General features: G+C 43.2%; 1 protein-coding gene across 2 annotated transcripts in view; it reads left to right on the top strand.

The window, feature by feature from the left end:
• Nucleotides 1-5421: 5421 nt before the first annotated feature.
• Nucleotides 5422-23594, top strand: part of ITGB3 (integrin subunit beta 3) — a 93739-nt gene continuing 75566 nt past the window's right edge. Inside the window, exon 1 of one of the 2 annotated variants that reach the window (XM_070727991.1) lies at nucleotides 5422-5945. In XM_070727991.1, the coding sequence (XP_070584092.1) occupies nucleotides 5879-5945 (67 nt within the window). In that variant the 5' untranslated portion in view covers nucleotides 5422-5878. The remainder of the gene's footprint in view (nucleotides 5946-23594) is intronic. The other variant, XR_011556872.1, reaches the window with a different exon arrangement.

The raw sequence follows: 23594 nt of genomic DNA on the forward strand, positions 1-23594 counted from the left end.
GTAAGAAAGAGTTGATGTGCTGATATGATGCACAAGCATTACCAAACACATAGAAACCCTTTCTCCAAAGAGCTCCTGAAGTGCTGTGTTTAAATCCATTCTTTCCTGTATCTAAGCTTATCAGCTGCAACTCCAGATGACAACTGTTCTCCCTGAGATTAGCAAAGAATATCTCTCCTTACAGTTTTAAAGGGAAAGACCCTGTATGGGCTTTGAACCTGAGAAGTTTCTTTTTTCTCAGAGTTTCTGCTAATCACCTGATCAATCTTTTCCCAGTCTTTAAAAAATAAATAAATCTTTTTTCATAGCCTGATCTAGTTTTAGTACATCTTATTAGTGTAATTTCAAATGGATAGTTGCAAGCAATTTTCCTTGCTGTGAGACTGTAAAGGATAGGAAGCTAATTTGAGAATTCTTGCGTCAAAATTCACTGTAGATTATAAATGCAGTATGCAAAAAGTTTACCGTCATTTCTTCTGCATCATAAAATGTGTTTCCCCCCAATAGTGCTTATGATTAGAATGAGATTCAGGTACTTTTCCTAAGCTAGCACTACCTTTTTAGATTATCATGTTTGTTTTATTTAACTATTATGTTTATGGAAAGCTAACCTAAGAAAATTATTTTCTTGTCTATTTTTACCCTGGAGCATGCAACAGTTGTACTATAATAGCACAACTGATTAATGTGACTAAATCAGAGTAGTATTCTGGTAGACCAATAGTTGCAGAATAGGAATCAAGCTGTGTGCTGTCATATTTATATGCTGCTCTTGGACTTCCCAGAGACAAATGTGATCATTAGAAAAACAGAATATTATTTTATTTATTTATTTATTTTATTATTTATTTATTATTTGGATTTGTATGCCGCCCCTCTCCGAAGACTCGGGGCGGCTCACAACAAGTGAAAAACAATACAATACAATACAATTAATTAAAATATTATAAATTTAAGAAAATCCCCTATACTAACATACACACATACAAGCATACCATATATAACTTCAACGTGCCCAGGGGGAGATGTTTAGTTTCCCCATGCCTGACGGCAAAGGTGGGTTTTGAGGAGTTTACGGAAGGCAGGAAGAGTAGGGGCAGTTCTGATCTCCGGGGGGAGTTGGTTCCAGAGGGCCGGTGCCGCCACAGAGAAGGCTCTCCCCCTGGGGCCCGCCAACCGGCATTGTTTAGTTGACGGGACCCGGAGGAGGCCCACTCTGTGGGACCGAATCGGTCGCTGGGATTCGTGCGGCAGAAGGCGGTCTCGGAGATATTCTGGTCCAGTGCCATGAAGGGCTTTAAAGGTCATAACCAACACTTTGAATTGTGACCGGAAACTGATCGGCAGCCAATGCAGACTGCGGAGTGATGGTGAAACATGGGCATACCTGGGTAAGCCCATGACTGCTCTCGCAGCTGCATTCTGCACGATCTGAAGTTTCCGAACACTTTTCAAAGGTAGCCCCATGTAGAGAGCATTACAGTAGTCGAACCTTGAGGTGATGAGGGCATGAGTGACTGTGAGTAATGAGTCCCGGTCCAGATAGGGCCGCAACTGGTGCACCAGGCGAACCTGGGCAAACGCGATTGTGATCTGATCCAGGACCCACAGTTGTTCTTATACCCTTACAATGTAAAATTCTTAATATCATACAATAATGTGGGATATAAATGGGCTTTTTTGCAGAAAAAGTTCTTAGTAAAATTAAAGCAGTGACCAAGTATGCCCAGTCTTCAGAAAAGTATATATTGATGTTTTAAAGCATCAAACTGTTTTAAAATAACATTTTAGTATCTGTTATGGTTAGCTCTGGCCCAGCTCCTGCCCCAAGGAATGTGCAGGTGGATGTGGGGGAAACATCCACATGCCGCAGGCCTGTTTTGCTCCCGATGGAATCTGCCGACGTAGCCTCCTCTGACCAAGGAAGCATGAGTGACAGGAAAGAGGGGAGTTTGGCAGACAGCCCAGGAGGAGATCAATCTGTATCATCCCCAGATTCTGAATAAGAATTAATGACACATCCACGCATGTGTAGAGTGATGCATAGGAGACAACAACTGAAGGATTATTACAAGAGAAAATGAGGCCACCTGTGGTTGGGTGGGGCTGCTGTAATTAGTGCTACAGATAAAAGTTCAGCTTGGTGTTTTAGCCTCATGGCAGTTTATCTGATTCACTGTTTCGTCAAGATCGTGGTTTTTGTGCTGTTCAAGATTGTGTATGGACTCTCTGGACTTTAGAATTGGACTCAATTTCCCAGTTATTGGGTGAGCAATTGGATTGCATTTAACCTGTGCCTTGTGTGTACCAGAAAATCCCCTTGACATTTAAAAAGGGAGCTGTTTCTGTTTTTCTGTTTATAAAAACTTTTGGGTTTTCCTTTTATCATGTGGTGTGTGTCTTCCTGGACTAATTACCCTGTAATTACCGGCGGTTGAAACATGCCGGCAGAACAAGTATCAAAATTCCTAGCATGAATGCTGCAGGAAAGCATCTTCTAGGAAAGAAATACTACAATGATTATGTCACCACTAACTTGACTTTGCCTCTAATAATGGGTCTTTCATTTGCTGAGAAATCTGCAACAACTTCCTTAAAGGGGACCTCATAATTCAATATTATAAGTGAGAGAAAGCGATCCTTCAGAGCTTCTGGGATTAGTTGAAATGACCCTGAAATCTTAGAAAACAAAAGAAAAAGCTAAAGACAAACCTTTTCTCACCTGACAAGTCCCCTATGCATTGGACTAAATCTCATTCAAACCTCATTCTGCATTAGGAAATTGTTATATTGGGTAATTATAATGAAAAGCGTACTCCAACATATGTAATTCAGAGATGGACTTCGCATACTGTCACAACCAGTCCACCCAGCACTAGAAATGTGAGCACGTGCAGGGGCATGCTCATTTCTCTCATGGGTGCCTCATGCGTGCATGCGTGCAGCATCACAAAACATGCTGATTCTCTCACACGTGCCCGCTGCACATGCATGTGGCATCAAAAACTCAGCTATTTATATGGGATTTCACCCAAACTGGTTAGCATCGGCTGAATACCACCTCTGGAAAACTGGTGTAGACACATTTAGAATGTATAGTTGAAAATTATGCTAAATAATCGAGAGGTGAGAATCCTGTTGGATACTGGTCTGGATACATTTAGAATGTATAGTTGAAAATTATGCTAAATAATGGGGGGATGAGAATCCTGTTGGGCCAACATGCAATGGTCTTAGTTTCACTTTTTATAGGCTGCCGAGGTAGAAAAGAAGTTCTGAAGAAACAAATGCCCTCAAGGAAGGACAACGTCCTACCGGTCAATGACTATTTCAGCTTTAACCGCAACAACACAAGAGCACGCAACAGATTCAAACTTAATACGAACCGCTCCAAACCTGACTGTAAAAAATATGACTTTAACAATCGAGTTGTCGAAGCATGGAACTCATTACCGGACTCAATAGTGTCAACCCCTAACCCCCAACATTTCTCCCTTAGGCTATCCACGATTGACCTCTCCAGGTTCCTAAGAGGCCAGTAAGGGGCGTACATAAGTGGACTAGTGTGCCTTTCGTCCCCTGTCCAATCGTCTTTCCTTTATCTCATTTATCATGTATATTTTCTTCCTCTCATATATCTTCTCTTCTATTTTCTTTTATCCTTACATATATATATTACTTCATGTTTATTTTCTTCCTATGTATTTATGTACAGTATTGGATAAATAAACAAATAAATAAACAAACAAACAAACAAACAAACAAATAAATAAATAAATAAATATTCCAAGTGATCCTACTCACAAGGAGAACTGAAACTCTCAAGTAGCCCTTCGGCTCCCAAGAAGACTCCTATTTTGAAGGCCTTAGATTCATCTTGTTGCCAAAGATATTATACTATACAAGAGTATAGTAATAGAGTATAGAGATACTTATGAGAGTGTAAACAGGTTGAATTAAAAAAAACCTTTTTATTGCTTGGAGCTTGGTCCACTATAAGTAATCAAGTGATATGCCAACATGTTCTGGTTGGGAATTAGAATTGGAGGTGTTGGAACACCCACCACATTCAATTCAATTCTCAGTATCAGTTGCATGCTTAAAAAGAAGCTAAGAAAATGGCTTTGCCTGACTACAAGAATTTTATTTTTGCACGCAAGGGGGCAGCAAGACAACAGAGACCAAATGAGACTAAGGCAGGCTACATGTGATGGTGAAAACTCATCTGCATGTACATTGAAGAAGCCCAAGTGCTTTTAGTTTGTTTTGAAGTCCTTTACCAAGAGTTTCCAGACATACTATTTCCACATCCCATTATGCCTTCTTTCAATAATGTATTGAGTGTATCTTATTTAATTAAATAGGTAGCAAGCATCAGGAATGTTTTCTTGCATTCTGTTTTCCAGAGATAAGGCATTCAGATGAACATTTTGTAGGCTAAAAATATTCAGGATATCATCCAGAAAATAATGAAATATTAGCCCCCTCCCACTCCGCTTGTCTACATTCCAAGTTACATTTCTTTAGTCTTGGTTAACATCTAGTCCCTTTGCCTTGACTTGGAAAGTTGTGAAGAATGTCTGTTGAAACATCAGAAGGAGGGGATAAGGGACCAGTTGTTTCCGATGTTCAACACAACCAGAAGGAGCCAATAAAATTGTATAATTTGTTTATATTTTATTTACTTTATGTGGTTTATGTTGATAGAGGAATTTGGTTTTTCTAAATTAGAACTGCAGAATGCAATTTTTAAAGTAAGTTATACATACCATCTTACTTATTCTATGCTTTGTGAAGAATTAAACTTTCAACCATCACAAATTTCTGAATTTGTATGATACTTCTTGTTCTGTAATTATCTCTAGTGCAATGATTGCTATACAGATTCTTCGATAAATCAAGAGTTTTGAGAGGGTTGTGCAAAAACTCTAGGTGGATATACAAAATAACCCATCTAAAATACTGTAGTTTCAAAGAAGAGTGTTTATGTAAACATTTCTCCAAGGATTACATATTTTTATGAGATTTTTGCCATTTGTACATTTGTAAGGGATGATGGGAGATGATGCCAAGGTGGTATAAGTTGCTTGACTAAGGTATACTTTGTTTTCTCCAGGTAGGTAGTGGGTTTTTAAAAAAAAAATAGGAGGAAAATGCTATAGCTTCTCTCAACTTCCTCCTTGATCTACCTCGACCCCCAATGGACTACAGTTCCCATTTCCCAATGATCGAGGAGGAGGAGGAGGAGGAGAAGTAGTAGTAGTAGTAGTAGTAGTAGTAGTAGTAGTAGTAGTAGTTGTTCTTTGCGGTTAGGAATTGGCGCCAGTTTGAATAGGATAATTGCTGCTGTTTCTTTAAATTTGTCATTAAACCCAGAGGGTCAAAGAGGTTAAAAGGAGGGGGGGTTGTCTTTCTCTCGTTTGATTCGTGTAGTTTTCTTATAGTAGCTCTACTACAATACAATAATTAGATGCAGGAAGAATAGGGAGGTTCAGTTCAGGGTTTATTCCGCCACTATTAAAAAAAAGGTGGAGGGGAAAGTGGCCAATGAATTTAGGCACTGGGGGAGGAAATCTTTGCCAGGGATTAAGGGTATATAGCAGTGGCTGGCAGAGGTCGTCTCCTCCCCTGACAAGCCCCCCCCTCCGTCTTTCTGGGAGGGGTGGAGAAAAGGCTCATACGAAGTTGCGACCTCGGCCACCGGCGGGGGCATTCCGTGACTCCCATCTGACAGTTGTTTGCTCTGTCTGGCCGCGTCTGCCCGGTCTTCGGATCTCTCGGCTATAAAGTTTGCTAGAACTTGGCTGATCTTCGGGGCGGACCTTTCGGGAACAGACTGTTCCGCTCCGTTTCGCAGTTTTGATAAGTTGAGATCAGGATGGGCAAATCTGCCTCCCCTGCGCTTCTGGTCTTTAGCCTGCTTCTGGTCGCCGCCGGAGTCTGCGGTAAGTTGGGAAGACCCGCCGCTCCCCTCCAGGGTTCAGCTGTAGAGCGCTTTCGAAGGGCTGCTGATTTTCCGCTCCCTCCCCACTCCCCATACCCGGTTGAAAGAAAACGGGGAAGGTCTCTTTCCTTCGCGTTTGCTGGCTGCGAAAGGGAAGTTCAAAACTTAATGAAAAACCGCTCAGGCGTTACTTTCCTCTCTGCTTTCCAGGACAACTTGAGGCACGGTGCAATGTTATGCTTTCATACTCTGTCTACACAATACTCAAAAGAAAGCTTGTTTTGAGTTCAGTGGCCCCTTACGTTCCGGTCGGTGTGTGCCCACGATTGCTGTCTTATATCGAAAGGGGTGGGGATATTTTTACCTTTGGAAACAAAAGCCTGACTGTCAAACGTGATATTTAAAATATAATAGGACAAGTTTGTTTCCAAGTAAAATCTATATCTAGTTCCTTTCGTCCCAAATTTGATAATATACACTAACCATATACAATAATATATGATTATTTGATACTAATATACAATGACCTGTATACTGCACGAGTCAAAAAGAGGGCGCTCAAAATATTTACTGACCCCTCCCATCCTGGACACAAATTGTTTCAACTCCTACTCTCAAAACGTTGCTACAGAGCATTGCATACCAAGACAACTAGACACAGGAACAGTTTTTTCCCAAAACGCCATCACTCTACTGAAACAAATAATTCCCTCAACACTTTTTATTAAGTCTGCAAGTCTATTTCTACTAGTTTTCCCCTCATCATTCCTATCATCCTTTTCCTCCCACTTAGGACTGTATGACTGTAACTTGTTGCTTGTATCCTAAGATTTTTATTAATATTGATTATTTCTTCATTGCTTATTTGATCCCTATGACAATCATTAAGTGTTGTACCACATGATTCTTCACAAATGTATCTTTTTCTTTTATGTACACTGAGAGCATATGCACCAAGTGTATCCAATCATACTTGGCCAATAAAGATTCTTTCTTTCTTTCTTTCTTTCTTTCTTTCTTTCTTTCTTTCTTTCTTTCTTTCTTTCTCTTTCTTCCCATCTATCTATCTATCTATCTATCTATCTATCTATCTATCTATCTATCTATCTATCTATCTATCTATCTATCTATCTATCTATCTATCTTATCCATCTAACTATACAGTGTTCCCTTGATTTTTGCGGGTTCAAACTTCGCGGAACGTCTATACCACGGTTTTTCAAAAATATTAATTAAAAAATACTTTGCGGTTTCCCCCCCTATACCACGGTTTTTCCCGCCCGATGACGTCATATGTCATTGCCAAACTTTCGTCTCCCTTTAAAATAAACTTTAATAAATAAACATGGTGAGTAATAATCTAAATGGTTGCTAAGGGAATGGGAAATTGTAATTTAGGGGTTTAAAGTGTTAAGGGAAGGCTTGGGATACTGTTCATAGCCAAAAATAGTGTATTTACTTCCGCATTTCTACTTCGCGGAAATTCAACTTTCGCGGGCGGTCTTGGAACACATCCCCCGCGGAAATCGAGGGAACACTGTATATCTAACTATCTAACCAACTCAAATCCGAAGGCTTGGAAAAGATTCTCACCCTACCTAGCTTCATAATTCAAACTAGAACACTGCCCCACCCAGAGGTATACATAGATGGCAGGGTGGGAAACTACCATCCTCTAAAGAAGGTTGCTACATTTTTTCCCTACATTATTTAAATCCTAGTTTTATAACTATTAGAGCAGTTCTGGATAATTTTCCATTTTCCAGACTGATCCACCCACCCATCCTCTTAGCCATGAAGGTTAAAAAAAATACAGGATTGGCCTGTCCAAACTTGGGCTGGAGCCTGATGGAGGGCAATAATTAATAGAGTTATTTATTTATTTATTTATTTATTTATTTATTTATTTAATTAATTAATTAATTAATTAATTAATTAATTAATTAATTTGTATGCTGCCCCTCTCCATAGATTCGGGGCGGCTCACAACAGTGATAGAAAACAATATATAATACAAATCTAATAATTAAAACTAAAAACCCATAATTTTAAAAAAACATGCACACAATATACCATACATAAACAGTATAGGCCTGGGGAAGTTATCTCAGTTCCCCCATGCCTGATGGCAGAGGTGGGTTTTAAGGAGTTTACGAAAGGCAAGGAGGGTGGGGGCAGTTCTAATCTCAGGGGGGAGCTGGTTCCAGAGGGTTGGGGCCGCCACAGAGAAGGCTCTTCCCCTGGGACCCACCAAACGACATTGTTTACTTGACGGGACCCGGAGAATGCCAACTCTGTGGGACCTAATCGGTCGCTGGGATTCGTGCAGCAGAAGGCGGTCCCGGAGATATTGCCTCTATTCTTGCAGACAGATAGATATTCTGTAGATACTCTACAGCAAGTATGGACACAATGTGATCTTTAAGTTCCTTTAGTTTTATTCAAAATATATTAGGATTTAATCTCCAGAGTAACAATTGACAGAATTAGCCATAATTGGTTAGGTTCACACAGCAAATTAAGGCCAAAACCATGTGATCCATACCATGAAGTTTTTGGGGAATGGAAATAGAAACCTCTGTGGTTTATTTATTTTTTAATTTTATTTATTTAATTGGATTTGTATGCCGCCCCTCCCTGAGGACTCGGGGCAGCTCACAAAACAGAACCATAATATGAATCCAATTAATAATATATTAAAACAATCATTAAAATTCTAATTAAAAGAGAACCTATCAAACCAATCATTCAACAATCATACTGAAAACATTCATTGTTCAAGGGGGGAGATCTAAAAACCCCAAGCCTGGCGGCAAAGATGAGTTTTTAAGCTCTTTTGGAAGATGAGCAGTGTGGGGGAAATGCGAATCTCTGGGGGGAGCTGATTCCAGAGGGCCAGCTCCCCCACAGATAAGGCTCTTCCCCTAGATCCCACTATCCGACATTGTTTGTTCAATTGGATCCCAAGGAGATCAACTCTGTGGGACCTCACCGGTCACTGGGATTCGTGCGGCAGAAGGCGGTCTCGGAGATAGTCTGGTCTTATGCCATGTAGGGCTTTATAACCAGGACTTTGAATTGTGCCCGGAAACAGATCGGTAGCCAATGCAGTCCGCAGAGTGATGGTGAGATATGGGCATTTCTTGGAAAGCGCAAGACTGCTTGCCCAGCTGAATTTTTGATGAGCTGGAGTTTCCAAACATTCTTCAAAGGTAGCCCCATGTAGATAGCATTGCAGTAGCCAAACCTCGAGGTGATAAGGGCGTGAGTGACCTTTAGCAAAGACTCCCTGTCCAAGTAGGGTCGCAGGCCCACGCAGACGCCCCTCTCGCCACAGCCGAGAGATGGTGTTCTAAAGTTAGCTGTGGATCAAGGAAGCCCAAGTTGTAAACCCTCTCTGAAGGGGTCAATAATTCCTCCCCCCCAGGGTGATGGATGGACAGATGGACATGTCCTTGGGAGGCAGTACCCACAGCCACTCTGTCTTGTCTGGATTGAGTCTGAGCCTGTTGGCAGCCATCCAGGCCCTGATAGCCTCCAGACACCAGCACATTACTTCCACTGCTTCACTGAGAGGACATGGGGTGGAGATGTACTGAGTGTCGTCAGCGTACTGATGGTAACTCACCCCATGCCCTTGGATGATCTCACCCAGTGGTTTCATGTAGATATTAAACAGCAGAGAGAAACGACCCCTGAGGGACCCCACAAGGTCAAGGTCAACCTAGGAGTTGACCTCTGCCCCCCTGCTAACATCGACTGCGACTGACCAGAGAGGTAGGAGGGGAACCACTGTAAAACGGTGCGTCCCACTCCCAACCTCTCCAGTCAGTGCAGAAGGATACCGTGATCGATGGTATTGAAAGCTGCTGAGAGGTCAAGAAGCACCAGGACAGAGGATCCAGAGATCATCCATCAGCATGACCAAAGCAGTTTCCATGCTGTAGCCAGGTCTGAATCCTGACTGCTGAGGGCCTAGATAATCGGCTTCTTCCAAGGACCGCTGGAGATGGAGCAACACCACCTTCTCAACAACCTTCTCCATAAAGGGAAGGTTTATTTATTTATTTATTTATTATTTGGATTTGTATGCCACCCCTCTCCGAAGACTCGGGGCGGCTCACAACAAGTGAAACAAATCATAAGTAATCCAATTAATTAAAATATTTAAAGATTTAAAAAACCCCATATACTAACAGACACACACACAAGCATACCATGTATAAATTAAACGTGCCCGGGGGGAGATGTTTCAATTCCCCCATGCCTGACGGCAAAGGTGGGTTTTAAGGAGTTTACGGAAGGCAGGAAGAGTAGGGGCAGTTCTAATCTCTGGGGGGAGTTGGTTCCAGAGAGCCGGTGCCGCCACAGAGAAGGCTCTTCCCCTGGGGCCCGCCAACCAACATTGTTTAGTTGACGGGACCCGGAGAAGGCCCACTCTGTGGGACCTAATCGGTCGCTGGGATTCGTGCAGCAGGAGGCGGTCTCGGAGATATTCTGGTCCGATGCCATGAAGGGCTTTAAAGGTCATAACCAACACTTTGAATTGTGACCGGAAATTGATTGGCAGCCAATGCAGACTGCGGAGTGATGGTGAAACATGGGCATACCTAGGTAAGCCCATGACTGCTCTCGCAGCTGCATTCTGCACGATCTGAAGTTTCCGAACACTTTTCAAAGGTAGCCCCATGTAGAGAGCATTACAGTAGTCAAACATCGAGGTGATGAGGGCATGAGTGACTGTGAGTAATGAGTCCCGGTCCAGATAGGGTCGCAACTGGTGCACCAGGCGAACCTGGGCAAACGCCCCCCTCGCCACAGCTGAGAGATGGTTTTCTAATGTGAGCTGTGGATCGAGGAGGACGCCCAAGTTGCGGACCTTCTCTGAGGGGGTCAGTAATTTCCCCCCCCCAGGGTAATGGACGGACAGATGGGATTGTCCTTGGGAGGCAAAACCCACAGCCACTCCGTCTTATCCGGGTTGAGCTTGAGTCTGTTGACACCCATCCAGGCCCCAACAGCCTCCAGGCACCGGCACATCACTTCCACCGCTTCGTTGACTGGGCATGGGGTGGAGATGTAAAGCTGGGTATCATCGGCATATTGATGATACCTCACCCCATGTCCTTGGATGATCTCTCCCAGCGGTTTCATGTAGATGTTAAATAGCAAGGGGGAGAGGACCAACCCCTGAGGCACCCCACAAGGGAGAGACCTCGGAGCCGACCTCTGACCCCCCACTAACACCGACTGCGACCGGCCAGAGAGGTAGGAGGAGAACCACTGGAGAACAGTGCCTCCCACCCCCAACCCCTCCAACCGGTGCAGAAGGATACCATGGTCGATGGTATCGAAAGCCGCTGAGAGATCGAGGAGCACCAGGACAGAGGATAAACCCCTGTCCCAGGCCCGCCAGAGATCATCCATCAACGCGACCAAAGCGGTTTCCGTGCTGTAACCGGGCCTGAAACCCGACTGCTGGGAACCTAGATAATCGGCTTCTTCCAAGGACCGCTGGAGCTGGAGTGCCACCACCTTCTCAACAACCTTCCCCATAAAGGGAAGTTTGGAAACTGGACGATAGTTATTAAGTACAGCTGGGTCCAGGGAAGGCTTCTTGAGGAGGGGGCGCACGAGCGCTTCTTTATAGAGTGTTGGAAAAACTCCCCTCCCCAAGGAAGCGTTGGTAATCTCCTGGGCCCAGCTCCGTGTCACCTCCCTGCTGGCCGAGACCAACCAGGAGGGACACGGATCCAGTAAACAGGTGGCGGAACTCACAGCTCCAATGGCCTTGTCCACTTCATCAGGTGTCACCAGATCAAACTCTTCCCAGACAGGTGGACAAGTACGTGCCCCAGTCACCTCGACTGACTCATTGTCAGTCGACTCTGTTTTACAATTGGAGTCGAGGTCGGCCCGGATCTGAGCGACTTTATCAGCGAAAAACGTGTTAAAATCCTCGGCACTACTCTGCAAGGGCTCCCCAACTCCCCCCCTGGTTAAGAAGGGAGCGGGTCACCCTAAACAGAGCGGCCAGGCGGGATTCCGATGATGCAATCAAGGCGGCATGTTACGCGCATCTTGCCGCCTTGAGCGCCACTTTGTAAGTCTTAATAAAAGCTCTTACAAGTGTTCGATCAGATTCAGACCTACTCTTCCTCCATTGCTTCTCTAGACGTCTCTTTTGGCGTTTCAACTCCCGGAGCTCCTCGTTGAACCATGGGGCTCTACGGGGTCTAGCGCCACAGAGAGGTCGCAAAGGCGCAATCCAGTCAAGAGCCTCCGCAGCAGCCGTGTTCCAGGCTTCCGCAAGAGACTCCGCCGAACTGTGGATGAGTGCCTCTGGAATAACCCCAAGTGCCGTCTGAAAGCCCTCTGGGTCCATCAGGCGTCTGGGGCGGAACATCTTCATTGGTTCCGCCTCCCTGCGGGGAAGGATTGGAGCCAGGAAGTCAAGCCGTAGTAGAAAATGGTCTGACCATGACAAAGGCAATGCTTCTAAGCCCCTTAGTCTCAGACCATTTCTCAATTGCTCGGAAAGGAATACCATGTCAGGTGCGTGCCCTCCCTCGTGAGTCGGACCCTGTACTACTTGAGTCAGATCCATGGCTGTCATGGTGGCCATGAACTCCTGTGCCAGCCCAGAGGTTTCGCCGAGTGACGGCAGGTTGAAGTCCCCCAGGACAATAAGTCCCGGGAACTCCACCGCCAACCCAGCTACCTCCTCGAGTAGCACAGGCAGGGCTTTTGACACGCAGCTGGGAGGCAGGTACGTGAGAAATAAGCCCACCTGAACCCCTAAGTCCAACTTCAGCAAGAGAGACTCGCAACCTGCAATTTCCGGAGCAATGAGTCCACGCAGGCAAAGGCTCTCCCTGGCTATAATAGCCACTCCTCCCCCCCTTCCCTGGGGTCGAGGTTGATGCCATATCTGAAACCCAGCTGGGCAAATTTCGGAGAGAGGAACACCTCCCTCCGGGCCCAGCCAGGTTTCAGTAATACATGCCAGGTCGGCCTCCTCATCCAGGATCAAATCCCGGATGAGGAGAGCTTTATTTACCACCGACCTGGCATTAAGCAGCAGCAACCTGAGTCCAGGGCCAGAGTTACACTCATCACCAGTACCCAAGGTTGGGCTCACAGAGCCAGAACAAGGGACCGTTATTAGGCAATGGTCCCTCATTCCCCTGGAACGGCTAGATCTGTGGCCCCCGCCATATCTGCCTCTCCCCAGCAACACAGGGATATTCCGACCCTCTGCCACCCCAGAGATCGGTGCCCCTTCCTCTCCTGTCTCCCGAGCGTCAGGTGGGCCAAATCTATCATTCACACTACTATCAATCAACTCATCCATACCATAACCCCACCCACCCCCACCCACCCAATCATACCAATCATTCCATTCATATCCACAAGTATATTTATCCCAGTCATCCATTACTTAGCACCCCAATTATATTAAAAAACAATTAAATTAGTAACGGTATAAAATAGCAATTGATAAAAATTTAAAACACTCAAACCCCCAATGTTATTAAAAAATTAAATTAATAGTAGTTAAAACACCTATAAAATGTATCACAATAAATACACTAATAAAAAGATAATAGATACAAATAAAAAAAATAGAATATATAAAATATAGGTAATAATGCAGCAATTCAGTTGGTTAAAATAGATCCAGTCAGCAGCAAATGACAAAAGAGCCAATGTCTCAGGTGGTAAAGTCAAAAATTGTTCAGAGTCAAGAGTCATTCTATATCTACCTCCCTCCTCAAAGAAGGGGGGGTAGAGTGTCCTTATCCCAAGTATGCTGGTTGTTAAATCAATTTCCCTGTCTCTCAAACTCCTTGATGTCGATGTTTCCAGATCTTCCTTCTCTCTTGTCCCATCCACTCTTACAGTACCTCCAGACCTCCAGACATTCAGAGCCTCCATGCAGCCACAGTATGTTCCTTTGATGGTCATAATAGTATTCTCCTCCTTGACCTCTTTGTTTTCCCATAGTCCTCTGTCTCCTCTCTCTCCTCCTCCTGTAGCTCCCCACCTGGCTGGTCTTCTGACGCCGAACACCCCCACCATTCAGTGTTCCCGCATCTCAGGACAGTTAGTATGTGTGGTGGGTCTGGCTGGACGATAGTTGTTGAATATTGCTGGGTCCAGGGAAGGCTTCTTGAGGAGGGGGTGCACAAGTGCTTCCATGTACGGAGCCAGAAAGGACCCCTCCCTCAAAGAAACATTGGTAATCTCCTGGACCCAGCTCCATGTCACCTCTCTGCTGGCTGAGACCAGCCAGGAGGGACACGGGTCCAGCAAACAGGTGGCGTAACTCACAACTCCAATGGCCTTGTCCATCAGGTGTCACCAGGTCAGACTTGTTCCAAACAGATGGACTAAGACGGGCCCCTGTCGCCTCAACTGACATTGTCAGCCAACTCTGCACTCCAATTGGAGTCAAGGTCAGTCCGGATCTGTGCGATTTTGTCTGCAAAAAACTTATTAAAAACCTCGGCACTACCCTGCAAGGGCTCCCCTGCTCCCCCCTGATTAAGAAGGGAGCAAATCACCCTGAACAGATTCTGCAGATGCAATCAGGCCGACATTGTTGCTTACAGAGATGCACTCTTTGTCTTGGCCTTCCAAATTCTTGTATTCAGATTTCTATCCAAAACATCCATTCAGTTCTTCTAATTCACTTTCCTAGTTGGTAATACATCAAGTCACGGAAGTGAACAAAGGGGAAGGGACATAATGCCTTTGGGAAAATTAAGTGTGTGTGTGCGTGTTTGTGTGTGTGTGTGTGTGTGTGTGTGTATAAAAAGCCATAAAGAGGAGACAGAAAGGAGAGATTTATATTTCTCTCCTATTCCTACTCCCATTCCTACTCACCATGTATTTATTTAGTATGTTTCAAAACAATACATAGTCAAAGTCAATGGCCATACGATAAAACCAGAAGCATGTTAGGAAAAAAAAAAAGACAACCTAATAGATTAAATCTCTCTCAAACATGCATACACAAACACACGCAGACAGTCACTACTTCTAAAAATGTTTTTCGTCTCATGCCCAGTCTATGCCTAAAGAAGCTTAAAGTTGTTTTCAGCTCTTCTGATTTTCAAGTCATGTTTTACTTCTTGATCTACTACAAATATGTTCTGGCATATTTTACATCATTTGATAGATGATGCTGTAAAGTTTGGAATCCATCTGCTATACCTTCAGATATGACTCCCTAGGTCTGGTTGCTTGGCACAATTCTCTCTGCCCTCTGATGTGAAGTTGCAGATGTCAGCCCTTTGAGGTAGTCCATACAAGAAGTACCAGTATTAACACTACCTTTATAAGGCTATTTTCACACAGCCCATTACTGTACAGCAAGAGAGGCCAACAGTAGGATTCCACATAAGCCTTTGCCCATGTCATTCTTGTTCATTGTTTTCCATAACCTTTGTCAGGATTTACATTAGCCCTTTATAAACAAATCTTTAGTGCTTTGAACCTGTTTTTTTTAACACAGGATTTATTGTTGCTTTGAAAGAATGCTAGGCTTGTACTGCCAGAATATCACTTTAAATTAAGAAAGAAAGTTGGATGGTCCCCATTGTATGCTTCTAGTTCTGTCATCATTGGATTCGTTTCAGGTTTTCGGTTGCTTCTGCCAACAAAGGGATTTTTATGGTCGCTCTTTTTAATCCTTGTATTATTCTTAATTATCTCTGAGGAGGCAGCTAGAATGCTGAAAATTGTTAGCATTGCTGTCTCAGAGTCAGAAAAATGCAGATGTAGTCTTTCTCTCCACCCCCCTTCTGCCTCAGTAAGGGGGAAATAGACATCATTCCTTGCCACTTGTTGACAGCACCACCCTTCCCTTAGTGACGATGGATGGCTAGGCTTTCATTAATTGTTCCTTCCTGCTCCATCCTACGCACTCTTACACCTGTTATTTGTGGGTCAGCTATTTAATATTATTTTGGAAAATTGCTAAACCATCTTCAGAAATAGCCTAATGGGTAAGAGACATAGGACAAAAGTTGCACCATCTCAAAATACCATTATGATTTCTTTTTGCTTTATTATGTGTTCTCTGTTTTTGTCAGTCAAATGACTAAAGCTATCATGATATACCTTTCCAAATTTTCCCAATCGATGTTAGAGATTGGTGTTTATTTTCCTACAGATGGAATGTTTGGTGGGAGGAAAAATGAGTCCAATGTAATCTATTAATCCTTTGCAATAGTTAGAACTGTTCATTGGCCTTGTTAATGTTATGTGGCAACAGGGACTGATAGTAAGGAAATAGTATAAGGGCAGACTAGATGGACCATGAGGTCTTTTTCTGACGTCAATCTTCTATGTAAGGGTAACACAATTCATGCCAGCCTATTTTTCTCTTGGCTCAAGGAGGTCAATATTACACTGATTTGGACATGTGGAAGAGACCATTTGAGTTTGACTGGCAAGGAATGGAGGAAATAATTTGAAACCAGGTAGCTTGGCGTATATGAACTGAAGAAAGTTTACCTATTAGTTCAGTAAGTTTTCAGGTTGGAACATGGTACACAGACAGGAATGATTGTGCTTATGGACAATTTCTAAGGACATTGTGATATAGGAGGGTGACGGGACCTGGATTTCCTTGATATCTCAGCTGCTTTCAGTACCATTGACTGGGATCTTTGGGGATAAGGAATAGGAACCAGGAGTGGGGTTGGGGAAACTTTCCTTTCTCTTAAGTAAATTCCAGTTGGTGTTAGTGGGAGAGATCAAACCATTGGCTTTTACTCATGGGGGGCACTAGGGCTTGAAACTCTCACCTCTGTTTTAACATCTATATAAAATTGCTAAGTGAGATCAACAGCCAGCACAATGTCTGCTTCTTTGGTATGCTGATGATACTCAGCCATACATCTCAACCCTGAGCTGACCAAGTAATGTTGGTAATGTCATGTCCCAGCACTTTGAGACTTTGAAGATCTAGACCACTGGTTCTCAACCTGGGGTTGGGGCCTTTTTGGGGGTCGAATGACCGTTTCACAGGGGTCGCCTAGGACCATGGGAAAAGGCAAATTTCCCATGATGTTAGGAGCTAAAGCTTCTATTCTGGTGCCTTGGAACATATTTTTACAATCCAACCAATCAGGCGTTTACAGTGAGAGTGTCCCTCTGACCTTCCTGCCAATCAGCTTAAAGCTCTGTTGGGAGAACTGGAGCTAGACTTATGGTTGGGGGTCACCACAACATGAGGAATTGTATTAAGAGATCATGGCATTGGAAAGGTTGGGAACCACTGATCTAGACAGAGAGAAATAGGCTTTAATTTGATTGTACACAATGGAGAAGCTATGGATTTTTAGCTCTTCCAAGATCAGACATATCCCATTTTTGCTTCTGGGTGGTGTTGCACAGAACTCAGATATGCAATTTTAGAGTTCTCCTTGATTACCTGCTCCTGTTTAAAGAGCAAGTAACAGCTGTAACGAGGAAGACCTTAATCCAGATTCATCTATTGCTCCAGTTTTGTCCCTCCTGGACTGGGAATCTCTTCTCTCAGTCGTTCATACTTTAAACACTTCACATTTAGACTTTTTCAATACATCTATAAAGTGTTGCCTTTGAGAACCATTTGGAATCTGTGATTGGTTCAGAATGAGCCTTATATGACATGTATACTTTCTGAGCTGTGATGGATATTTGTGAGTTTTTGTGTGCAATTTGAGGTGCTGGTGGTGACATTTAAAACCCTTCTTGTATAGGATATGGCCAGGGGTAGGCTACTGCCCGTACAGGGAAGAACGCAGTAGGATAGTGAAAATGGAGCTCCCCCCAGATCATCCAATTCGCACTGAGAGATGTTGAAAGAAAATGCAGGGTGTCCTGCATAAGCCACGCCCAGTGTGGAAGTAAAAGTTTTGGTAGCCCTTCACTGGATATTGCTTACCCAGGGATCCACTTTCTCTCATTATCATTGACGACTGGCAGATCCAGCAAAGTGAGCATGTTTCTTGAAACAATATCTAAAGGATCCCAGGAGGCATGCCTTCCACAATGGTATAACCCCAGTAATTTGTGTGGCCCTGGCCTTGTCATTCTTTACATGAATTTGAAGTTCTGGCTTTCTTTCCCAGGCCACAGGATTAAAATATTCTTCCCATTGGTGCTTTTTCAAAAGGCAACTGGTCTTTCTGATTTTTTTAAAAAGACATTTCACTTCTAATGCAAGAGGCTTCTTCATCCATGACCTGGATAACTGAAAATCTCCATAGACATTCACACTGGATGATTTTTATTTTTGCAGAATCACTGGTGTTTGTTCTTTTTATTCTGGTTTGTCTGTCTCATTTTTTTAAAAAAGAAGTGTTTATTATAAGCTGCGCAGAGTTGGATGCATTAGGTAGTTTTATAAAGTTGTTTAAACAAGCATTCCAAGTCCCTTGATCCTGCTCTCCCCAGAGTAATATTTTCAAATGTAAAATAAACATATTTTCACTACACTGATCACATCTCTGTTCTGTTTAAATGACTTCTACTGGACAAGGGGCTGCTCACAGGGGGGTGAATTTGCTTTCTGTGTTCTATATATTTGCTGTAAATGCCTCATTAGGATTTCTAGTTATTTTTGGTAAGAAACTCCAGTACCCTGCCTAGTTGCATTTTCATTGCAGACTAGCAAAATGAGAAGGACACAAAAACATGTAAATAGATTCAAATGGCCTGTTTTCAGATAATGGAGAAACTGTTTGCAGCAACCACTTCCAAATGTGTTGGACTACAATATCCAGAATGCTCACTGGATATACTGAATTGAAATTTTGGGACCTATAGTCAACACCTCTTCTGTACAACACAGTACAGCATGCCACTTTGAGGAATTTTCTTATTTGTTCATTAATAACATTCAATATTTTACAAGACGTTGTAATATAACTGTCAAAATCTTTGCAATTATTGCATGGTATGTAGAGAGCATAATACATACCGTGTTTCCCCGAAAGTAAGACAGTGTCTTACTTTCTTTTTATCCCCAAAAGCCCCACTATGTCTTACTTTCGGGGTATGTCATATATTGGAAAAAAATTGTCGAATTTTTTGTTTTAACCATAAAATTAACATTTATTAACAACTTGAACAGTATTGTATTCACCACAAAACAGCAGATGATACCCCAGTATGCCAGTGTGTATGTTTTACTGATGTATGATTAATACTGTGTGCATTACCGTATTTTAAGCAGGAGGTGGCAGTGACAAGTGCAGGGGACGGCGCGGTGACGTATGGAGAGGGGGACGGCGCGGTGACGTATGGAGAGGGGGGCGGCGCGGAAGTGGGCAGGAGGTGGTGCTCATTTGGATAAGACGGAGAAGGCAGACGCGGTGATGTATGGAGGGGGGGCGGCGCGGAAGTGGGCAGGAGGCGGCGCTCATTAAGATCAGAGGGAGGTGGCAGATGCGGCGACGTATGGAGAGGGGGATGGTGTGGACGTGGGCAGGAGGCGGCGCGCAGCTAGATGAGAGGGAGGCGGCAATACCCCCGTGTTTCCCCGAAAGTAAGACATATGTCTTACTTTCGGGGTACGGCTTATATTAGCCGACCCCCCTGAAACCCCCGATACGTCTTACAATCGGGGGTGTCTTACTATCAGGGAAACAGGGTAGGAATCTAAATAATAAAATTATTGTTTCTCTTTAACAAGGAAAACAGGGTCAGAAACCCCCTAATTCCCCATTAATGATGTTCATCCATCATGTCTGAAGAGGACCTTGACATCTAACAGGTTGTGGGCTGTCCACGATGTGTCCGTAGCTTATCAGGTGGCTGGTACAAAATGTTACCTATACAGGTCCGAAATGTTCTGCCACATGTTGGGCAGACATGTGGGCACCATTGTCGCAGCATTTGCTGCTCTGCCTTTGTGGAGTGCTCACTTCTCTTCAGCTATGATTGTTCTTCTATCCTCAGATGTCTGGCAGCCTTGGTGGATCAGCATGTGCCAAGTTGATTGATCTTGTGCCAGGGTTTCCCAGGAGGTGATGTCGGACTTGAAGGAGGCTTTCAATGTGTCCCTATATCACTTCCTTTGTCCCCCATGCAATCATGTTTCTTTAGACAGCTCACTAGAATGGAACTGTTTAGGGTTGCGATGATCTGGCATCCTGGCAACATGGCCTGCCCAGCATGTCTGGGTTTTCATCAGCAGGGTGGGAATTGGTGGCAGGCCTGCTCTGGAGAGGACCTCAGTGTCAGGCACCTTATCCTGCCACCAGATCCTCAGAATTCTACAGAAGCTGGTCGTGTGGAATTCCCCTTTAATACAGTATATCTAAAGGTGTTCCCTGTCTAGTTGTGTCTGACTCTAGGATAAGGTGACCACATGTCCCATTTTTGGCGGGACAGTACTGCTTTTTAATAATTTGTCCCATGTTTTTTTTTAAAAAGTCCCGATTTTTCTTTCTCTGGACTGCCCAAAGCGTTTCCCTTCTCTGGGCACCAAGAGGAGGAAGCTGGGAGAAGTAATTTTTTTTTCAGATTTTTCAGTTGTCCGTCTCCCCCTCTCCCCAATGGTGTCTCGCTTTACCGAAGTTGTAATCTGGTAACTTTAGGAGGTAGTGCTCCTCTCCATTTCTTAGCCAAGGGACCCAGCATTGTCTGAAGATACCTCTGTGCTCATGTTGCCAGAATGACTATATGCCAAGGCACACAGAACACTGTTACTGCTATTGAAGTGGTATCTATTTATCTACTTGCAGTGTATGCTTTTGAACTGTTAAGTTGGCAGGAGCTGAAGCAAATAACCAAGGCTCACCCCATCACACCAAGCTCAGGTCTTGAACCTAGACTAGGAGTTTTCCAACTGACAAGCTCAGTATCTTTAACCACTGAGCCTTCGGTCCACTCTAAATTGCCAGTTTAGCTTTATTATTATTATTATTATTATTATTATTATTATTATTATTATTAATTAGATTTGTATGTCGCCCCTCTCCGGAGACTCGGAGCGGCTTGCAACAACAATACATAGTACAAATCTAATGGTTAAAAAGGACAGTTTAAAACCCTTATTATAAAAACAGTCATCCATCCCAGACAAACCATGCTTAAAATGAAACCGCCCAGGGAAATCAATTCCCCCATGCCTGATGGCAGAGGTGGGTTTTTAGGAGTTTGAGAAAGGCAAGGAGGGTTGCCTATGTTGTGCTACATGTCCTATAATGGACACAAATCCCTGTAACATGTTTTCCAAAGAGATATTGCATCTATCTGTCCTGGATTCTTTTCAGTATACTTAATTCAATGGGCTCCAAACACAAACAAGTCAATAACACAGTCACATATGCACACAAGTATATGCATATTGCACACTACTCACCCCTATTTGATTCTTGCTCACTGCTACTATTACTACTCCCTGTGAGTCCTACTACTCCTATTCCTTGTGAATTCTTCTAGGGAAAAAAAGATCTTTTTCTAGTTGCTTCAGGCTGCTTTCCTTCCTTTCCTATATATCTCCTTCCCTCTTCTAACTCTTACACACCAACACCATCACACCAGTTGTCTCTCAGCACAGATTTATAGTCACTTATAGGAGAGAGCTTGAAGAGACAGGGCAACAGCAGCACCTGTCTTAACAATTTTTTTCTCCTTTTTATGAGACCAATGCCATTTCTGTGTGTTTCTCATATTGCAGTAGGGAATCAGCTATGACATTTTGCTGTTCCACTATATATAAAATATTGAAACGACACATTTGCAATCTCAAATAAATGGCACAATTGCAATGTTAACTGGTACATTAACTGGTATCTTTCATTTGTTCCAGCCAGATGAGCAATTGGTGCTTGGATATTATAGTGAATCCCTGATCCCACAAATATACAGGCAAAACATTGATTGCCCATTTTAGTACACAAGCTTCTTATTCAATGGTACTAAACTTTGAGTTTTTGGGAGGAGTATATTTAAGAGGTAGATCACAGGATAGTCCACCCCTTCATGGTTTGGAGTAAGTACTGTGCTTGAGCCTATGTAAGATATGTCAAACAAACAAACAAACAAACAAACAAACAAACAAACAAACAAACAAACAAAGGATTGGGGAAAAATCTGGCCCTTTCAATATTGATTTCCCACATAATGGTTCCTGGCATAATTTAGATCAGTAGTCTCCAACCATGGCAGCTCTAAGCCTGGTGGACTTCAACTCCTAGAATTCTCCAGTCCTCCAAGCTTAAAGTTGCCATGGTTGGAGACCCCTGATTTAGACCACTGTATCTTGTAGGATTCTGCCTTTCTGGATAATCTATGGGGCTTTGATTTAGACCACTGTATCTTGTAGGATTCTGCCTTTCTGGATAATCTATGGGGCTTTGAACTACAGTAGAGAAATGAGGTATAAACCTTTGAAAATGTCCTATTAATCCATTGCTTTTAGGGTCTGGTTTTATTCTTTCTGTAAGATTCTGTGGATGATAAAGATTACTATGCACCCTTTATATTTTTAGGTCTGCATATAAATATTTAAGCGGCACTAATTGGGAATTGGATCCATGATAATCTCATTTGTTATTTCTACTTATTAAAGATCTTTATTAGCACTTCTGCTATTCTTTTGGCTGCTACATACCTTAATTGAACCACTTCTGGATACCAAGTTGCATAATCACAGATAACTAGGATATACTCTTTGTTTTAATAGATCGTGGCAAAGGGCCTACAATGTCCACATCTATTTTAGAAAAAGGAACTTTCTCTTCATAGGAACTTTATTGTGTTCCTCTTTTGGTTTTAGCAATTGACCCACAGGGCGGAATCTGCAGTAATGGACCACTTTTTTTTATAGAACCCTGGCCAGTAGCCAATTAAATCTATTCAAGATTCTATATGAATCCTGATGACTGGATCCCTTTAAGTCTACCAGTCCCCAAAAGACTTGTTCTTGCCCATCTTTCCTTTCTGTCTCCCTCCAAAGCCACCCCTTTCCTTTTTTAAAAAAAAGTTAAAGTCTTTCCTCTTGGTCTTGTTTTAACATTTCTGTGATATTGGCCAAGTACCTGAGCCTAGGCCTGTTTATAATCTGTTATCTTTTTCTTTGGTTTAACTGCAGCTGCAGGATGCATAAGCACGTCTAACCATCTTTTAAAGGAAGAATGTGTTTTCTAACTTTTCCATGTCTGTTTGGTTTAGGCTTTGGTAAAAGGTTTGATTTTTGCAGCCAGGATGTTGGCTATTTCCTGCAAAGTCTAGGTCTATGAAGGCCAAAGCCCTTTCTTTTCTGTTTTCTGTCCCTGGCATCTTTAATAAACTCATTGAATTTAATCCACCTTCATTTGTGTGGTAGCTACTCTGTGTTGATATCCCACCCAATTTTCAATACCTCACCTGGTTCCACCTGATACCACCACTTTGTCACAGATTCTTTCAGTATACTCAATTCATTGGGCTTCAAATAGAGGTGGATCTGCTATCATGGAACGGTGACATATGCTCATCCCCGTGGCTCTGAGTGCTAGCGGAGTCCAGCGCAATTCTGCTACTGCACCTGGGCAGGTAGCGAAATTGTGCGTGGACACACAGGTGCACCCATGGCACACTGTATATTTGTGCACGATTTCGTTACCTGCCCAGGTGCAGAATTGCGCTGGACTCCACTAGC

The sequence above is a fragment of the Erythrolamprus reginae genome, chromosome Z (assembly GCF_031021105.1).
Source record: "Erythrolamprus reginae isolate rEryReg1 chromosome Z, rEryReg1.hap1, whole genome shotgun sequence".
NCBI lineage: Eukaryota > Metazoa > Chordata > Lepidosauria > Squamata > Dipsadidae > Erythrolamprus > Erythrolamprus reginae.